Genomic DNA, 22,609 nt, shown 5'->3' with positions numbered 1-22,609 from the left:
AAATTTGGTACATGGTGTTGGTATGTGGTCTCTAACAATCATGCAAAAATTGGTCCACATCGGTCCATAATTATATATAGCCCCCATATAAACTGATCTCCAGATTTGGCTTGCGAAGCCTCAAAGAGAAGCAAATTGCATCCGATCCGGCTGAAATTTGGTACATGGTATTGGTATATGGTCTCTAGCAACCGTGCAAAAATTGGTCCACATCGGTCCATAATTATATATAGCGCACATATAAACCGATCCCCAGATTTGGGTTGCGGAGCCTCTAAGAGAAGCAAATTTCATCCGATCCGGCTGAAATTTGGTACATGGTATTGGTATATGGTCTCTAGCAACCGTGCAAAAATTGGTCCATATCGGTCCACAATTATATATAGCCCCCATATAAAACGTTCTCCAGATTTGACCTCTGGAGCCTCTTGGAGGAGCAAAATTCATCCGATCCGGTTCAAATTAGGAACGTGGTGTTAGTATATGGTCGCTAACAACCATACCAAAATTGGTCCAATCACACAAAAATTGTTCCATATCGGTTCATAATCATGGTTGCCACTAGAGCCAAATATAATCTACCAAAATTTTATTTTTATAGAAAATTTTGTCAAAATTGTATTTCTAGAGAAAATTTTGTTAAAATTTTATTCGGTTCATAATAAAATTTTCATCATTGTCAAAATTTTATTTCTATAGAAAATTTTGTTCAAATTTTATTCGGTTCATAATCATGGTTGCCACTCGAGCCAAAAATAATCTACCAAGATTTTATTTCTATAGAAAATTGTGTCAAAAGTTTATTTCTATAGAAAATTTTGTTAAAATTTTATTTCTGTAGACATTTTTGTCAAAATTTTCTTTTTATAGAAAATTTTGTGAAAATTTTTATTTCTATAGAAAATTTTGTGAAAATTTTATTTCTATAGAAAATTTTGTTAAAATTTTATTTCTGTAGAAAATTTTGTCAAAATTTTATGTCTACTTTGTCAAACTGAATTATATACGTATTGGATCGATCTTTTTTGATTTAATATATACCACGTATGGACTTACATACAATTTAGAAGATGGTGTTAGGAGGTTTTAAGATACCTTGCCATCGGCAATAGTCTTGTGTCGTTCCGGAACGAACTAGTTCCAATGAACGGTTCACTAAAAGGAACGGTTGTCACTAGTTCCATCTCTTTCGTCCTCATTGTTCCTTTTGTCATTTAGTTTTATGTTCAACTTACGCTCCATAGTTCCGCGGATCGCAATTTGATTTTTTGACTTTTGTTTGAGCTATATGACAATTTATTCATTTTGGCGCGTTTACACAAAAAAATGTTTTCCTGATTCAATCACGAAATTAATTGATCCAATTAATTTTTTAATTGAAATGTCTTCAATCACAGAAATGATAGTATCAATTAAAAAATCACTTGACAGCCAATTAAAAAATTAATTGATCCAATTAAATATTTAATTGATACTATTAATTCGTGTGATTGATTTTTATTTCAATTAAAAAATTTGTTGAATCAATTAAGTTTTTAATTGAATATTTTTTAAAACTCAATTAAGATTTTAATTGGAAAAATTTCCGTGAAATTTTTTTCTGTGTATGTATATTAAATCATTGATTGGTATGCTGCTATTCAATAGAATCATTCGTTCCATTTCAGGAACTAATGATTCTTAATTTCTTGCAATGAGTTTAGTTACTTCTTTAAATTTTTCATTCAATATTTTTTCTTCCTATATTTTTATAAACTATTTTAAGTAATTTTATTCAATTTTTAATATTTTTTTATATCTGTCATTTGACCACGAACTTCATTGCACAAAGTAAACAATGTCATCTCTGCCTTTAGTAGATGACAGTGATGACAAATATAAAAAGCTGGAACGAAAAGGAACGATTTGAAGGAACTAGTTCCTTTGTACAAAAGGAACGACGAGTCCCAATCACTATGGTGAACGATTTTGCCCAAGACTAATCGGCAAGCGTTACCGCAACTTAAGTAATTCGATTGTGGGTGGCAGTGTTTAGAAGAAGTTTCTACGCAATCCATCATGGATGGACAAGCTTCGGCCTGGCCGAACTTACGGCCGTATATACTTGTTTTATTTTATTCATTATTAAGTTACAATTAAAATTGATTACTTGAAAAAGTTTAATGACTATGACAACTAAGGTCCTAAGCTCGCTACATTTATTGTTTGTATTTATAGATAATATTCTTTGTTTTATAGATAATTATACAATGATGTGTCTTTTAAAAATTTTAAGATTTTACTTATATTGTTTAATGTAGGAATTGAAACTATTTCGAGTGGATCGCAATTGTGAAAAATTGTGTTTCTAAGAGATCAAATTTAGGGCAATAACATAAAAGATGTTCCAATAGCAATGAATACGGTATATCACACTCGCATATCTGGATCTCTTCGAGCTTTATCAAGTGGCTATGTGTGCTAGTCTAATCCGGATCAATTTCATACAATCTGTTCTTGCTATTACCTGTGATGGTTCCTTAAAGAAGTAGAGCTGCAAAACTATCGATAGTCGCGCCACTCAATATTTTTGATAGTTTCAATAAAAACAATCGATAGTATCGATACTATCGGAATTTTTGCAATAACTAATTATTTTCGATTTGAAATGTGTTTCATTAAACTAAAGTATGATCGCTTTTCTTGTGCGTTAGAAACTTACATTTTAATAGTTTTTGATTATTGAAAACGAATAAGCAAGAACAACGAAAAACTCTACTTCAAGTGCTACTAAGGTCCATTGAGAACTTGTTGACATTATTTGATTTTAAAAAAGTCCTTCAGACACCGTGAATGCTGGAATGTACAACAAAAACAACATAAGGGTCAAGCTTTTATCACTAACATCCCCATGAAAATCATTGCATAATTGGTCACAATGGACGGAATAGTCTTAATGAGCCTGAAATAGATCGTGCTGCCACTTTAACCTAACGGTCTAAATTTCATTTTTTGTTTAACTATGTGTTAAATTGAATGTTCTGGTTTTTATTGTATGGGAAAAAACTATTTGCTACAAAATAAAAGGAGAGGTATTTCATTCCATGCAAAGCCGTCAACTTTAGGGGAAAAACTTTTTTAAGGAATAATTCTTTAGACATTAATATATATAGATTTTTTTCATTTTTGGGTTATTGTTACCTACATTAGATTATTTTAGGTAAGGTTAGGTTAAAGTAGCAGCCCGATTAACTTTCAGGCTCACTTAGACTATTCAGTCCATTGTGATACCACATTAACTAAAAGTACCTATTACATATGGGCACTTCTAATTTTAACCGCTGAACCTTCTCGATTATTTCCTTCTGTTGAACCAACCAGATTATTCCAAAAACATTAGCAGACTGCTGAAAACGTTTTCCAGGTTCGGCAGTAATATAAAGCTGTAAGCCACTAAAATTTGCTTACGCCCTACACAAAATGCAGGACACTCACACAAGAGGAGTTTAATCGATTGTTTTTCTTCCACATCATGCCAACTCATGCGGTAGTCATTATATTTCCGCCAATAGTTTTTGCAAACTCGCCTATCAGGCAGCGACCCGTTATAGCAGATATCAGAAGTGATATCTGACGTCTTGAGAACACTAGCATATCTAGTGTGCGGTTTAAGTTTAAATGGGGCCATATTTGCTTGGTGTCGTTACAACCCATGCAATTCTCCCATCGAACATTTGCCATCGTGACAGCCTTCTTACGCAGTAAGAGCTTGCGGGTAGCCAGAGGCATACCATCAGATTTTAGTTTCCCTGGAATATGTAAGGTAGTCCCTAGCCTTGCTAACTCATCCGCTTCGCAGTTCCCTGGTGTGTTCCTATAGCCAGGCACCCATATTAGGTGAATATTATACTGCTCCAGCCATCTCGTTGAGAGATTTGCGACAGTCGATGGCCGTTTTCGAGTTAAGGAACACATAGTCCAAGGATTTTATTGCAGGTTGACTTTCTGAGTATATATTAATGCCAACATTTTTGGAATATTACTTATCAGCCAATTCGCCACCTCTCTTATTGCTAATATTTCAGCCTGAAAAACATTACAGTGATTGGGTAATCGTTTCGCTATTCGAAGTTTCAGATCTTTAGAATATACTCCGAAATCCATTTTTTCATCAAATTTGGGGTCATCAGTGTAGAAATCTATATAACATTTATTCCCTGAGGTCTGTATGCACCACGTCTCACTGTTGGGAATTAGAGTTTCAAACTTTTTGTCGAACAGTGGTTTCGCCAGAGTGTAATCCACTACGTTTGGCACATCTGGCATTATTTTGAGGATCGAACTGTGACCGTACCTTTTTCCGACCACAGCGATAGCTCGCGCAATCGCACAGCCGTTGTGCCAAAAATGTCTAAAGGCAATAGATGCAGCATGACATTAAGGGAATCTGTTCCTGTCTTACTGAATGTGCCTGAGATACACAAGCTCGCCATACGCTGAACTTTATCTAAACCTGTCGGTTGCTGAGGTGCCGGCCACCAGACTACAATACCATATAGCATTATAGGTGTTGTGCATTGGCTGCCGTGTATAGCCAGTCCACAATTTTTGGTTTTAGTACCCACTTTTTCCTATTGCCTTTTTGCACGAGTACAAAGCTACCGTTGCTTTCCTCGCCCTTTCTTCAATATTAAGCTTAAAGTTCAGCTTCCTGTCCAAAATAACGCCAAGGTATTTTGCACACTCGCCAAAGGGAATTTCAATACCCCCTAAGGGTATGGGCTTAACCGTGGGAGTTTTGCAATCTTTGCAGTACGTGACTAGTTCTGTCTTTGCAGGATTTACCCCTAGACCATTCTCTTTCGTCAATTTCTCAGTCATCGAAAAGTAGATTTTAGGAGGACCTGGACTAATACAGGAACATTTTCGAGCATGTCCTGCTCGCAAAAAAAAATAAATCTGTGCCAAATTTCAGAACGGTAGCTTGATTATTGTGATTATAGTAGACGAAACGACAGACATCAGTAGATCCTCTTAGAATTTCTCCCTGATCAAGAATATATACACATGTGGACAGAAAAATAGGTGTAAGATTTTTTTTTTAACGAGGCCATGGTTTTTCTATTTTATGTTTTTTATTGAATATTTCGGAGTTGCTTAGTTCAAACACTAACTTTAATGTACAAATTCTTATATTATTTTCATGTTTTTTCATATACACCTATTTTACTGTCCACATAAAATTCGACAAACTTTTTATTTTAAGTTATTATTTAGTCCTATCTGATTTCTAAACTCATATTCAAATACACGAACTGTGTCTACTTTATAAATAACTCCGAAATATTCAATAAAAAAACATAAAATAGAAAATAGAAAAACCATGGCCTCGTTAAAAAAAATCTTACACCTATTTTTCTGTCCACATGTGTATATATATAAGTTCCGAATTCGATATTTCGACGTGTTACAAACCGAAAACGTATTCTTCCCCCATCCAATGGTCGTGGGTATACAGAAAAAATATTGACTTAATATGAGCAACCTAAAGTTTAGGATACGCAACTTACATAATATTAAGGACAAATATCTTTGAAATAAAGAAATTTAAGAATCTTTGTTTTAAGAATTGTTTTCTTTAATATTAGGACACGAATCTTTCAAATTAGTGTCCCTCCGTTAAAGCCGTGCGGCTTTGAAGTAAGGTGAATTGCCCTTATAGTAAAGAAAGACATTTTGGATTCAAAGAAATCTTTAAATTAAATGAGGTCTTGAATCATTGGAAAAAATAAAAAAAATCTACAAAAATAAGCTAGTACTTATTTTGAGGTTTTTGCATCGTTGATTGTCTAATTCGGGTTCAGACGTATTTATTACCGTTACATATTAATAAATTAAATTATCATGTTCGCTAAAGTCCTTATTGTAATTCCTAGATTCCATGGCCCAGAATCAATACCAAGGACATCTAAGTAAAGGAAACCCCCATGTTCCGATAATCGTAATTGCAAAACGCGAGAATTTATTTTCCTCATAACGAAAAAAATTATATAGTCTCAATTTCTATTTGAACTTTTCACTAGAAGGAACTATGTTGTTATTAAAAATAAATCCCCCTGTTCTGGTTTACTAATTCGCAAAACACAAAATTTTTCTCACTCTTTATTTTCCGAACCACTACAATATATAATACGAAATTTTCACAAACTCTTCCTATCGATTAGAAGGATAATTTGTAAACATTTCATTTCTAAAGACCTATCGGTTGACGAGTTATTGGCAATACATACTTTTGCGTTTTTCGAAATCGTAAACCAGAACATTAGATTTAAGAAAATATGGGTATACGAAAATTTTGCGATTGCAATTATGGAAATATGATGGAAAATCTTTGCAACTGAGTAAGTTTTTTTAGTATGATTAATTGTGTTGATTTTAAGGTTTTAAGGAATGTATCAATTATACCAATTTAATAATCGGTTGGCATTCTTCTTGGAAGATAAGTTAGAGCTCACTGAGTAGAGATACACACCCTTATGAACTCATGTTGTAGTGGCGCCATCTATGTGTCGAGTTAAATTGTGTTATAAAAACGATTCACATAGTTGCTATAAAACAAATACAACTTGTGGAATATATTTGACGATCGTCTCTCATAAATGACCAAATTCGCCGTATTTCGGTTAGAGGTTCAAGAAATAGCTAAGATGGAAACCTATGGTATTGCTTCTTTATTAGCTACTCTAATTGGTGGAGTGTTTTGAATTATTCGACCGAACTAAAAACTGGAAGTTTATTCGGTTAATCTTATTAATCGAACAAATACTTCAATGGAAATCACCAATCTAATTTAATGCAAATGAAAAAAATAATATTCAAACAAACTTTATATTGAAAACACGTCTTTGCATTCAAACATTGGTTATAGTTGAAAACTGTTTTAAAATATCATGTTTTTAAGAGATCTCTAATACGTATTACAGGCTTCGTACACTGAAAAAAATATTGTCGTGAGGTCAACGATTTCTTGTCTTTAAAATACGAATGCAAATTTTGCTTAGCATAGAAGACGCATTTCTCTAATATAAAGTTTTTTCCTTGTCCAAAAGTCGATAAACATTTCAGTGAAAAGTATCCTTATAAATAATATGGATTTGCCAAATGGTTAATACCATTAATTATTTAGAATAATTCCTTAAATATTGTAAATATCTAGATAAGATATATAGCATTAATAAATAATAATTAAAAAAGGTTTACATGTCTAAATCCTATTTCGATTCACACACTCACGTCTGTAAGATATTATGAAATATTTACGCCCGCTCTTTAAAAATACAAGATTTTTAACGGAAAAAAATGAAATAAATAAAGGCTTTCGCATATTTTCGAATTTAAGGGTGCGATGACTAAAAAAAATCTAACGATAAATATTCTGGAAGGGAGGAGGCTAAAGTCTTTCTGGGGCTGTTCAAAACTGGGATATGTTTTTTAACACATTATTATAAAGACGTTTTTTGAAACATTTTCTACTTGAAGTCGAGTATGAATTTGAAAATTTAATTTGTACTTAAAACGTATTTAAAGGACTAAGCGCATGAAGAAAAATGCAGATAGTGCGCCTTTCATATTATTAGTTTATCCGTACGATGAGGCCCGTGTCTAAGTTTTCGAGACATATTCCAGATATCGGCCACACTATAAGTTATGTCCGTAGACATAATCGATTCTGCAACTTGTTAATGTGATCGATAACACATTTATCGATATTTTTGTTATAGCCGATAATTCGTAGCGTTTGATCGCACTGTAAGATTTCTAACACGCAGAGACATTTCGCCCGGATAAACTTGTAGTCTGAACGTCGCATAAAACTAATAAATTCAAATTTGTCTTATTATATCAATTATTCAAAACTCGAATTTTAAAGAGAATTGTTTTCTAAATATATCCTTTCTTCAATTCTAAGCTTCAGAATCAATACCAAAATAAACACCAAATCTTTGAAATCGGAATACAGGTAAACTCATAATTTTTTTACTTTTGAATATAATTTAAACATTTAGAACTTTACTTTGTTGCATTAATTAATTCCCTGCCAACATTTTCATTCGTAAATTAGTCATTTATGAATTACTTTAAGTAATTCAAAACGATTGAGTAACTAATTTTTTCGTTATTTTCTACACGGCTTATTTTAGATATTGTTTTTTTTTTTTGGAATTGAATATGGTTTTGCATTCATTTAACTTACCACATTCACGAAGTCTTGAAATGTTACATAGCCTGGTCCAATAGGTAATTTAGCCTTCTTTGCTCTCTCCGTTAATAGTTCTCGTTTGTTCATAGGCACTTGTGATATAAATTCTGGTGATTTTAAAGCATTTAGAAACTCATCGACAGTTATCTCGCCAAATCCTTCGGGATCAAACTGCAATAAATAGAAATTAATTGTAAAGATAGTGTTTGTTAAAATTTAGAAACCCAAACCATATTAGAAGGGATGATACAAATTTAGTACTAGATTAACTTTATAATATTGCCTAGTAAAATCCTCCCAGGGAAAATTTTTAAGATAAATCTGCTCAAATATGTGTAAGACATTTATTGTTATACCCTCCATCATAGGATGGGGGTATATTAACTTTGCTATTCCGTTTGTAACACATCGAAATATTGCTCTCGGACCCCATAAAGTATATATATTCTGGGTCGTGGTGAAATTCTGAGTCGATCTAAGCATGTCCGTCCGTCCGTCCGTCTGTTGAAATCACGCTAACTTCCGAACGAAACAAGCTATCGACTTGAAACTTGGCACAAGTAGTTGTTATCGATGTAGGTCGGATGGTATTGAAAATGGGCTATATCGGTCCACTTTTACGTATAGCCCCCATATAAAGGGACCCTCAGAAGCATATTTCATCCGATCCGGCTGAAATTTGGTACATGGTGTTGGTATATGGTCTCTAACAACCATGCAAAAATTGGTTCACATCGGTCCATAATTATATATAGCCCCCATATAAACCGATCCCCAGATTTGGCTCGCGGAGCCTCAAAGAGAAGAAAATTTCATCCGATCCGGCTGAAATTTGGTACATGATGTTGGTATATGGTCTCTAACAACCATGCAAAAATTGGTCCATATCGGTCCTTAATTATATATAGCCCCCATATAAACCGATCCCCAGATTTGGCTTGTGGAGCCTCTAAGAGAAGCATATTTCATCCGATCCGCCTGAAATTTGGTACATGATATTGGTATATGGTCTCTAACAACCATGCAAAAATTGGTCCACATCGGTTCATAATTATATATAGCCCCCATATAAACCGATCCCCAGATTTGGCTTGCGAAGTCTCCAAGAGAAGCAAATTTCATCCAATCCGGTTGTAATTTGGAACATGGTGTTAGTATATGATCTTTAACAACCGTGCCAGAATTGGTCCATATCGGTCCATAATTATATATAGCCCCCATATAAAACATTCTCCAGATTTGAACTCCGGAGCCTCTTGGAGGAGCAAAATTCAACCGATCCGGTTCAAATTAGGCACGTGGTGTTAGTATATGGTCGCTAACAACCATACCAAAATTGGTCCAATCACACAAAAATTGGTCCATATCGGTTCATAATCATGGTTGCCACTAGAGCCAAAAATAATCTACCAAAATTTTATTTCTATAGAAAATTTTGTCAAAATTTTATTTCTATAGAAAATTTTTCAAAATTTTATTTCTAGAGAAAATTTTGTTAAAATTTTATTCGGTTCATAATAAAATTTTCATCATTGTCAAAATTTTATTTCTATAGAAAATTTTGTCAAAATTTTATTTCTATAGAAAATTTTGTTCAAATTTTATTCGGTTCATTATCATGGTTGCCACTCGAGCCAAAAATAATCTACCAAGATTTTATTTCTATAGAAAATTTTGTCAAAAGTTTATTTCTATAGAAAATTTTGTTAAAATTTTATTTCTGTAGACATTTTTGTCAAAATTTTCTTTACATAGAAAATTTTGTCAAAATTTTTATTTCTGTAGAAAATTTTGTGAAAATTTTATTTCTATAGAAAATTTTGTTAAAATTTTATTTCTGTAGAAAATTTTGTTAAAATTTTATTTCTGTAGAAAATTTTGTCAAAATTTTATGTCTACTTTGTCAAACTGAATTATATACGTATTGGATCGATCTTTTTATATACCACGTATGGACTTACATACAATTTAGAAGATGGTGTTAGGAGGTTTTAAGATACCTTGCCATCGGCAAGCGTTACCGCAACTTAAGTAATTCGGTTGTGGATGGCAGTGTTTAGATGAAGTTTTTACGCAATCCATGATGGATGGTACATAAGCTTCGGTCTGGCCGAACTTACGGCCGTATATACTTGTTATAGTTAAGACTTCCCTGCGGGTAATGGATCATATCCCGAACCGATAGACCTCAGTTCTGGTCAAAACATATAGATGTGCTATAAATTTTCCCTTTAGGGCGTAACTTGGACTCATTCCAAAGTCCAAGCCCTGGAATAGTTTAGTACACTCAGCCCTTAGGCAGGTTCCCATGAACCAGTCTTGTACACGCAGAAAAAAACGTTTGGAAAACGTGTACCGAAAACGTTTTTCTTTTGTTAGAGTTTTTTGAATTGCTGCGAACATTTTAAACTTTTATCATCAAAAACAAAAAAATCGTTTGTTACAACATTTTTATTTTTTTAATAAAAAAAATATTTTTAACAACACAGATCATTTCGTTTATATCAAGCGCTGTTCTTTTCTGACTTTAAGTTCTTAATAAGACACATTTTACAGATCATAGTAAAAATTTAATAAGTAGCATGTAATGTTGGAAATCTTTTCAGAATATTCCGATCATATCTGGAATATATGTAAAAACAAGTAAGGAAAGTCTAAAGTCGGGCGGGGCCGACTATATTATACCCTGCACCACTTTGTAGATCTAAATTTTCGATACCATAGGTTTGTTCCAAATACATACATTTAAATATCACTCGATCTGGACAGATTTTGATAGACTTCTACAAAATGTATAAACTCAAAATTTAAGTTGGCTAATGCCTAGTGGAACACAATGTTAGTAAAAAAATATGGGAAACATGTAAATCTGAAGCAATTTTAAGGAAACTTCGCAAAAGTTTATTTATGATTTATCGCTCGATATATATGTATTAAAAGTTTAGGAAAATTAGAGTCATTTTTACAACTTTTCGATTTTACAAGGAAAATGTTGGTATTTTGGCCATTTTTGTCGAAATCAGAAAAACATATATATGGGAGATATATTTAAATCTGAACCGATTTCAACCAAATTTGGCACGCATAGCTACAATGTTAATTCTACTCCCTGTGCAAAATTTCAACTAAATCGGAGCAAAAAATTGGCCTCTGTGGTCATATGAGTGTAAATCGGGCGAAAGCTATATATGGGAGCTATATCTAAATCTGAACCGATTTCAATCAAATTTTGTACACTTAACTGCACTACTAATTGTACTCCTAGTGCAAAATTTCAAACAAATTGGGCCAAACCTCTGGCTTCTAGGACCATATTAGTCCATATCGGGCGAAAGATATATATGGGAGCTATATCTAAATCTGAATCGATTTCAACCAAATTCGGCACGCATAGCTACAATGCTAAATCTACTCCCTGTGCAAAGTTTCAACAAAATTGGGCCAAAACTCTGGCTTTTAGGACCATATTAGTCCATATCGGGCGATAGATATATATGGGAGCTATATCTAAATCTGAATCGATTTCAATCAAATTTTGCACACTTGACTATACTACCAATTGTACACCTAGTGCAAAATTTCAACTAAATTCCGCCAAAAATCTGGCTTCTGGGGCCATATAAGTCCATATCGGGCGAAAGATATACATGGGTGCTATATCTAAATCTGAACCGATTTCAATCAAATTTTTCACACTTGACTATACGACTAAGTGTTGTGTTTTTACAAAATTTCAAGCAAATCGGTATAAAACCCTGGCTGCTGGGTCCATATTAGTGCATATCGGGCGGAAGATATATATGGGAGCTATACCTAAATCTGAACCGATTTCTTCCACAGACAGCCGGACGGACGGACGGACAGATGGACAGACGGACATGGTTATATCGACTCAGAGACCCACCCTGAGCATTATTGCCAAAGACACCATGTGTCTATCTCGTTTCCTTCGGGGTGTTACAAACATATGCACTAACTTATAATAAAATTTCAACTAAATCGGAGCAAAAAATTGGCCTCTGTGGTCATATGAGTGTAAATCGGGCGAAAGCTATATATGGGAGCTATATCTAAATCTGAACCGATTTCAATCAAATTTTGCACACTTAACTGCACTACTAATTGTACTCCTAGTGCAAAATCTCAGTGGTTTCACTGCAATGTGGAACGCCGTTCGGACTCAGCTATAAAAAGGAGGTGCCTTGTCATTGAGCTTAACATGGAATCGGGCAGCACTCAGTGATAAGAGAGTTCACCAATGTGGTATCACAATGGACTGAATAGTCTAAGTGAGCCTGACACATCAGGCTGCCACCTAACCTAACCTAACCTAACCTATATATATATATATATATATATATATATATATATATATATATATATATATATATATATATATATATATATATATATATATATATATATATATATATATATATATATATATATATATATATATATATATATATATATATATATATATATATATATATATATATATATATATATATATATATATATATATATATATATATATATATATATATATATATATATATATATATATATATATATATATATATATATATATATATATATATATATATATATATATATATATATATATATATATATATATATATATATATATATATATATATATATATATATATATATATATATATATATATATATATATATATATATATATATATATATATATATATATATATATATATATATATATATATATATATATATATATATATATATATATATATATATATATATATATATATATATATATATATATATATATATATATATATAGTCGGCCCCGTCCGACTTTAGACTTTACTTACTTGTTTTTTGCTACCATTGTGTTCCACCATAGTACATTAGCCGATTTAAATTTTGAGTCTATAGATTTTGTAGAAGTCTATCAAATTCTGTCCAGATCGAGTGATATTTAAATGTATGTAGCACCCAACACATTTGACGGATGTGATATGGTATCGAAAATTTAGATCTACAAAGTGGTGCAGGGTATAATATAGTCGGCCCCGCCCGACTTTAGACTTTCTTTAATTGCGAAAGGTAAAATTTAAATAATTTATAAAAGTGAATAATTTCTTCAACATTATTTGTATTACAGAAAAAGGTGCCAAGAACTAAAATATTTCGTGGAAGTGAGAATTAAGAGTATGTTAGGGAATGAGCACAATCGTCTTTGGGAAAATCCTTCCAAGCATATAATATTTTTGGGCTCAAAATGCTTCCAAACATATAATATGTTCACATAAAACAAATATGTTAATGTTTCGGCAGTATCCAATAATATATGTGCTTCCTGCAAAATATGTTTGGAACATATGGTTAAAGAGGCGATTTTTTTTGAGGGTGTATATATTGACATCACGTACCAAATTTCAACCGGATCGGACAAAATTTGTAAGAGGCAATCCAAATCTGGAGATCGGTTTATAAGGGGCTATATATAATAATATACCGATATCGACAAATTTTTGCATAGTTTATTAGAGGTTATATAAAAACACCATGTATCAAATTTCAATCGGATCGGATGAAGTTTGCCCCTCCAAGAGGATCCCAAAGCCAAATATAGAGGTGGCATTATATGGATGCTATACCCAAAAAAAAAAAATCGTCGCCAAAAAGTAATGAAAATGTTCTTTTTGGATCCGCAAGTGGTGAAAAATTGACGCAGAAGCAATGAATTTAACATGGGCTTGTCATAGGACGGAAGTCCTCCATTTCAACACCCGTTGCACTGAATTTGCATCACTTATTTAGGTGTGATCCGAATTAAATGTTTTGTATATAAATTAAAAAATTCTGTGATATTTTAATGGATTCTAACGCTTGTCGGACACGCTTGACCTGAAATATTTTCAAAAATTCAAAATTTTTTCCGATTTTTTTTCGACAAAATTTAAATGATTTGAAACAAAAAAAATTAAAAATTACCCATTAAAAGTATGAAAAAGCCATGTTATAAAAAATTGAATTAAAAGGACTTCCTGGGTAGTTAAAATAAAGAACATCATTGGGAGTGTATCTTCTGGAAGTGCTTTTAAAGTTGTGCCTTTGGAAGAACTTCCATAAATTTAGACTTAAGCATATCAAATTTTTGACCTTATCATAAAAAACAGTTTTCCGAAACAACATACAAGCGGTTTCAAAGAAAATTTTCTCTTTTGATTCTTTCGCTGTGTTATGTTGATATCTTTCGTCTCTATTTCTTTCTCTATACTCTCTCTGTCGCTTTGAATAAAATATCACAACATATGTATGTTTAGTCGAAATTTGTAAATTTATATATGTTTGCATTCACACATACGATTTTTATGAAACATTCATGTCCCAAACATAATATATTCTAACATATTAACATAGATGTCCCAAACATTTACTGTTAGTTTAGGAACATTATTTTTCTAACAGTGTACAAATATAAAAAATCATAAACCAATGTTTTCACAAAAGGTTAGCGTCACTGAATATTACCTGATTATTGAAGACGAATTAAGGGGTTGTTATTCTTCTGGTATTTTCTCACTAATTTAAAATAACAAATATTTTATATATTTTATTATACCCTCCATCATAGGATGGGGGTATATTAACTTTGTCATTCCGTTTGTAACACATCGAAATATTGCTCTAAGACCCCATAAAGTATATATATTCTGGGTCGTGGTGAAATTCTGAGTCGATCTAAGCATGTCCGTCCGTCCGTCCGTCCGTCTGTTGAAATCACGCTAACTTCCGAACGAAACAATCTATCGACTTGAAACTTGGCAAAAGTAGTTGTTATCGATGCAGGTCGGATAGTATTGAAAATGGGCCATATCGGTCCACTTTTACGTATAGCCCCCATATAAAGGGACCCTCAGATTTGGCTTGTGGAGCTTCTAACAGAAGCATATTTCATCCGATCCGGCTGAAATTTGGTACATGGTTTTGGTATATGGTCTCTAACAATCATGCAAAAATTGGTCGAAATCGGTCCATAATTATATATAGCCCCCATATAAACCGATACCCAGATTTGGCTTGCGGAGCCTCAAAGAGAAGCAAATTTCATCCGATCCGGCTGAAATTTGGTACATGGTGTTGGTATATGGTCTCTAACAATCATGCAAAACTTGGTCCACATCGGTCCATAATTATATATAGCCCCCATATAAACCGATCCCCAGATTTGGGTTGCGGAGCCTCTAAGAGAAGCAAATTTCATCCGATCCGGCTGAAATTTGGTACATGGTATTGGTATATGGTCTCTAGCAACCGTGCAAAAATTGGTCCATATCGGTCCATAATTATATATAGCCCCCATACAAAACGTTCTCCAGATTTGACCTCTGGAGCCTCTTGGAGGAGCAAAATTCATCCGATCCGGTTCAAATTAGGAACGTGGTGTTAGTATATGGTCGCTAACAACCATACCGAAATTGGTCCAATCACACAAAAATTGGTCCATATCGGTTCATAATCATGGTTGCCACTAGAGCCAAAAATAATCTACCAAAATTTTATTTTTATATAAAATTTTGTCAAAATTTTATTTCTATAGAAAATTTTGTTAAAATGTTATTCGGTTCATAATAAAATTTTCATCATTGTCAAAATTTTATTTCTATAGAAAATTTTGTTCAAATTTTATTCGGTTCATAATCATGGTTGCCACTCGAGCCAAAAATAATCTACCAAGATTTTATTTCTATAGAAAATTTTGTCAAAAGTTTATTTCTATAGAAAATTTTGTTAAAATTTTATTTCTGTAGACATTTTTGTCAAAATTTTCTTTCCATAGAAAATTTTGTGAAAATTTTTATTTCTATAGAAAATTTTGTGAAAATTTTATTTCTATAGAAAATTTTGTTAAAATTTTATTTCTGTACAAAATTTTATGTCTACTTTGTCAAACTGAATTATATACGTATTGGATCGATCTTTTTTGATTTAATATATACCACGTATGGACTTACATACAATTTAGAAGATGGTGTTAGGAATAATTCGCAAAAATGTTTATAAAATCAACAACAAAAATTAACAATTAAAGAAAGTCTAAAGTCGGGCGGGGCCGACTATATTATACCCTGCACCACTTTGTAGATCTAAATTTTCGATACCATATCACATCCGTCAAATGTGTTGGGTGCTACATACATTTAAATATCACTCGATCTGGACAGAATTTGATAGACTTCTACAAAATCTATAGACTCAAAAATTTAAATCGGCTAATGTACTATGGTGGAACACAATGGTAGCAAAAAACAAGTAAGTAAAGTCTAAAGTCGGACGGGCCGACTATATATATATATATATATATATATATATATATATATATATATATATATATATATATATATATATATATATATATATATATATATATATATATATATATATATATATATATATATATATATATATATATATATATATATATATATATATATATTATATATATATATATATATATATATATATATATATATATATATATATATATATATATATATATATATATATATATATATATATATATATATATATATATATATATATAATATATATATAGTCGGCCCCGTCCGACTTTAGACTTTACTTACTTGTTTTTTGCTACCATTGTGTTCCACCATAGTACATTAGCCGATTTAAATTTTGAGTCTATAGATTTTGTAGAAGTCTATCAAATTCTGTCCAGATCGAGTGATATTTAAATGTATGTAGCACCCAACACATTTGACGGATGTGATATGGTATCGAAAATTTAGATCTACAAAGTGGTGCAGGGTATAATATAGTCGGCCCCGCCCGACTTTAGACTTTCTTTAATTGTTAATTTTTGTTGTTGATTTTATAAACATTTTTGCGAATTATTCCTAACACCATCTTCTAAATTGTATGTAAGTCCATACGTGGTATATATTAAATCAAAAAAGATCGATCCAATACGTATATAATTCAGTTTGACAAAGTAGACATAAAATTTTGTACAGAAATAAAATTTTAACAAAATTTTCTATAGAAATAAAATTTTCACAAAATTTTCTATAGAAATAAAAATTTTCACAAAATTTTCTATGGAAAGAAAATTTTGACAAAAATGTCTACAGAAATAAAATTTTAACAAAATTTTCTATAGAAATAAACTTTTGACAAAATTTTCTATAGAAATAAAATCTTGGTAGATTATTTTTGGCTCGAGTGGCAACCATGATTATGAACCGAATAAAATTTGAACAAAATTTTCTATAGAAATAAAATTTTGACAATGATGAAAATTTTATTATGAACCGAATAACATTTTAACAAAATTTTCTATAGAAATAAAATTTTGACAAAATTTTATATAAAAATAAAATTTTGGTAGATTATTTTTGGCTCTAGTGGCAACCATGATTATGAACCGATATGGACCAATTTTTGTGTGATTGGACCAATTTCGGTATGGTTGTTAGCGACCATATACTAACACCACGTTCCTAATTTGAACCGGATCGGATGAATTTTGCTCCTCCAAGAGGCTCCAGAGGTCAAATCTGGAGAACGTTTTGTATGGGGGCTATATATAATTATGGACCGATATGGACCAATTTTTGCACGGTTGCTAGAGACCATATACCAATACCATGTACCAAATTTCAGCCGGATCGGATGAAATTTGCTTCTCTTAGAGGCTCCGCAACCCAAATCTGGGGATCGGTTTATATGGGGGCTATATATAATTATGGACCGATGTGGACCAAGTTTTGCATGATTGTTAGAGACCATATACCAACACCATGTACCAAATTTCAGCCGGATCGGATGAAATTTGCTTCTCTTTGAGGCTCCGCAAGCCAAATCTGGGTATCGGTTTATATGGGGGCTATATATAATTATGGACCGATTTCGACCAATTTTTGCATGATTGTTAGAGACCATATACCAAAACCATGTACCAAATTTCAGCCGGATCGGATGAAATATGCTTCTGTTAGAAGCTCCACAAGCCAAATCTGAGGGTCCCTTTATATGGGGGCTATACGTAAAAGTGGACCGATATGGCCCATTTTCAATACTATCCGACCTGCATCGATAACAACTACTTTTGCCAAGTTTCAAGTCGATAGATTGTTTCGTTCGGAAGTTAGCGTGATTTCAACAGACGGACGGACGGACGGACGGACATGCTTAGATCGACTCAGAATTTCACCACGACCCAGAATATATATACTTTATGGGGTCTTAGAGCAATATTTCGATGTGTTACAAACGGAATGACAAAGTTAATATACCCCCATCCTATGATGGAGGGTATAATAAAATATATAAAATATTTGTTATTTTAAATTAGTGAGAAAATACCAGAAGAATAACAACCCCTTAATTCGTCTTCAATAATCAGGTAATATTCAGTGACGCTAACCTTTTGTGAAAACATTGGTTTATGATTTTTTATATTTGTACACTGTTAGAAAAATAATGTTCCTAAACTAACAGTAAATGTTTGGGACATCTATGTTAATATGTTAGAATATATTATGTTTGGGACATGAATGTTTCATAAAAATCGTATGTGTGAATGCAAACATATATAAATTTACAAATTTCGACTAAACATACATATGTTGTGATATTTTATTCAAAGCGACAGAGAGAGTATAGAGAAAGAAATAGAGACGAAAGATATCAACATAACACAGCGAAAGAATCAAAAGAGAAAATTTTCTTTGAAACCGCTTGTATGTTGTTTCGGAAAACTGTTTTTTATGATAAGGTCAAAAATTTGATATGCTTAAGTCTAAATTTATGGAAGTTCTTCCAAAGGCACAACTTTAAAAGCACTTCCAGAAGATACACTCCCAATGATGTTCTTTATTTTAACTACCCAGGAAGTCCTTTTAATTCAATTTTTTATAACATGGCTTTTTCATACTTTTAATGGGTAATTTTTAATTTTTTTTGTTTCAAATCATTTAAATTTTGTCGAAAAAAAATCGGAAAAAATTTTGAATTTTTGAAAATATTTCAGGTCAAGCGTGTCCGACAAGCGTTAGAATCCATTAAAATATCACAGAATTTTTTAATTTATATACAAAACATTTAATTCGGATCACACCTAAATAAGTGATGCAAATTCAGTGCAACGGGTGTTGAAATGGAGGACTTCCGTCCTATGACAAGCCCATGTTAAATTCATTGCTTCTGCGTCAATTTTTCACCACTTGCGGATCCAAAAAGAACATTTTCATTACTTTTTGGCGACGATTTTTTTTTTTGGGTATAGCATCCATATAATGCCACCTCTATATTTGGCTTTGGGATCCTCTTGGAGGGGCAAACTTCATCCGATCCGATTGAAATTTGATACATGGTGTTTTTATATAACCTCTAATAACTATGCAAAAATTTGTCGATATCGGTATATTATTATATATAGCCCCTTATAAACCGATCTCCAGATTTGGATTGCCTCTTACAAATTTTGTCCGATCCGGTTGAAATTTGGTACGTGATGTCAATATATACACCCTCAAAAAAAATCGCCTCTTTAACATATGTTCCAAACATATTTTGCAGGAAGCACATATATTATTGGATACTGCCGAAACATTAACATATTTGTTTTATGTGAACATATTATATGTTTGGAAGCATTTTGAGCCCAAAAATATTATATGCTTGGAAGGATTTTCCCAAAGACGATTGTGCTCATTCCCTAACATACTCTTAATTCTCACTTCCACGAAATATTTTAGTTCTTGGCACCTTTTTCTGTAATACAAATAATGTTGAAGAAATTATTCACTTTTATAAATTATTTAAATTTTACCTTTCGCCTGCACGGAGAATCGAACCGAGGACCATACAGCCATGTAAGCCAACACACTATCCACTGGGCTACGTAGCTGTTATAGTCACCAGCATGCAAAGGGTCGTGGGTTCAATCCCTGCTCCGACCGAACACCATTGGTTTTTTTTTTTAATTTACGCATTTATATTTATACTATATTAAATTTTTATAATGAAACTTCGAAATGTGGGTTATTAAAGATTTATAGTCAGTAACAGTGCTTGATATAAACGAAATTGACTGATTTTTGGATAACATATTATTTTTTTATTGCAAAATAACAATTTTGTAACAAAAACCTGTTTTTAGTACAAAACTTTAAAATTTGGAAGGAATTCAAAAACTCTAACAAAAGAAGAATGTGGAGTCGAGTATAAACATACATATATAATTTTATAATATAAACATAAATTTATTTAGGCGTGAACAGTTTTTTTACAAGCATTTAACACCATCGCTCTAAAATGCCTTTTATTTTTCTTTAATAATTCATTTTAAAGAAAATAAACTTTTTAAATTGTTTTAGCTGCAAAAATCGAATTTAATGCTCGCTTTTATATTTGAAGGTGTCCGTCAACTCCTCGTGGACTACTTATTAATAAAGAGGAACTAAACTTTGTTTTTATACATTTTACTGTGTAATTTTTCACTATTTCCTCCTTATTTCATTTTACTGTTCCAACTGTAAAAAGAGTATAGTGCCCTTTCGTTATTTTTATGAAGACCCCTGATTCCTTTTAACGAACCAAGAAAAAAATTGTGCCCATAATGCCAAAATGATAAACAAAACACATGTCCACACATACATAAAATGCTGCTCTCACGGCGAAAACACATGCTGTTTTTTTTTAATGTCTATTCTCTTGGTTCCGAATGTCTATTCTCTTTATTCAAATTAAATAATATTTAGACTTAAGCATATCAAATTTTTGGCGTTATCATAAACCAGTTTTCCGAAACAACATACAAGCGGTTTCATAGAAATTGTTCTCTTTTGATTCTTTCGCTGTGTTATGTTGATATCTTTTGTCAACTCTCCCGGTTTCCATCTCTATTTCTTTCTCTATACTCTCTCTGTCGCTTTGAATAAAATATCACAACATATGTATGTTTAGTCGAAATTTGTAAATTTATACATGTTTGCATTCACACATATGATTTTTATGAAACATTCATGTCCCAAACATAATATATTCTAACATATTAACATAGATGTCCCAAACTTTTAGTGTTAGTTTAGGAACATTGCATGTTTGCACTTAAATACATTGTGTTTTAAAATTGTGCCCGAAACACATTTTGTTTATATCGGAACATATGAAAAACATATTTTTCTAAGAGTGTAGCCTCTAACCACCATGTATATGGGTCCATATCGGAACATAATTATATATAGTCCCCATATATACCGATCCTCAGATTTGGATTGTGGAGCCACTTGGAGCGCAAATTTCACATGCTCCAGTTGAAATATGTTACGTGGCATCAATATATGGACTCTAACCACCATGTAAAAATTGTGCATGTGTGCAAAATAGAGGTGTGCACGTGACACGAAATAGTCGTGACTCACGAAAATTTTCACGACTTACGCGTGAGTCACGCTGATGGCAAAGGCGTGAATGTGCGTGCACCGAAAAACAGTAAACTGTTTTATAGGAAGAAAATTGAACTAAATTTTACTCCACATTTTGAGATTTCCACAAAGCGTTGTTTAAAACAGGAAAACTGAATGCCCTTTTGTAATTTTTAACTGCAGTTCACGAAGTTACATCCTCCCGTAGAAGAAAAAATTAACTAAAAGTAATGTAGAAAATCATTGGCGCCAAATCATGCACCCTTAAAAAAATCGCCTCTTTAACATATGTTCTAAACATATTTTGCAGGTAGCACATATATTATTGGATACTGCCGAAACATTAATATGTTTGTTTTATGTGAACATATTATATGTTTGGAAGCATTTTGAGCCCAAAAATATTATATGCTTGGAAGAATTTTTCCCAAAGACGATTGTGCTCATTCCCTAACATACTCGTAATTCTCACTTCCACGAAATATTTTAGTTCTTGGCACCTTTTTCTGTAATACAAATAATGTTGAAGAAATTATTCACTTTTATAAATTATTTAAATTTTACCTTTCGCCTGCACGGAGAATCGAACCGAGGACCATACAGTTTGTAAGCCAACACACTTTCCACTGGGCTACGTAGCTGTTATAGTCACCAGCATGCAAAGGGTCGTGGGTTCAATCCCTGCTCCGACCGAACACCATTGGTTTTTTTTTTAATTTACGCATTTATATTTATACTATATTAAATTTTTATAATGAAACTTCGAAATGTGGGTTATTAAATATTTATAGTCAGTAACAGTGCTTGATATAAACGAAATTGACTGATTTTTGGATAACATATTATTTTTTTTATTGCAAAATAACAATTTTGTAACAAAAACCTGTTTTTGGTACAAAACTTTAAAATTTGGAAGGAA

General features: G+C 32.1%; 1 protein-coding gene across 1 annotated transcript in view; it reads right to left on the bottom strand.

Moving 5' to 3' along the window:
- The window catches only part of stet (rhomboid serine protease stem cell tumor), a 306,917-nt gene that overhangs the window by 203,716 nt on the left and 80,592 nt on the right, over positions 1-22,609 (bottom strand). Inside the window, exon 5 of the mRNA XM_075306295.1 lies at positions 8,234-8,410. Within this exon, the coding sequence (XP_075162410.1) occupies positions 8,234-8,410 (177 nt within the window). The remainder of the gene's footprint in view (positions 1-8,233; positions 8,411-22,609) is intronic.

This window comes from Haematobia irritans, chromosome 4, assembly GCF_050003625.1.
Source record: "Haematobia irritans isolate KBUSLIRL chromosome 4, ASM5000362v1, whole genome shotgun sequence".
Lineage (NCBI taxonomy): Eukaryota > Metazoa > Arthropoda > Insecta > Diptera > Muscidae > Haematobia > Haematobia irritans.
This window is presented reverse-complemented; position numbering and strand designations above follow the sequence as displayed.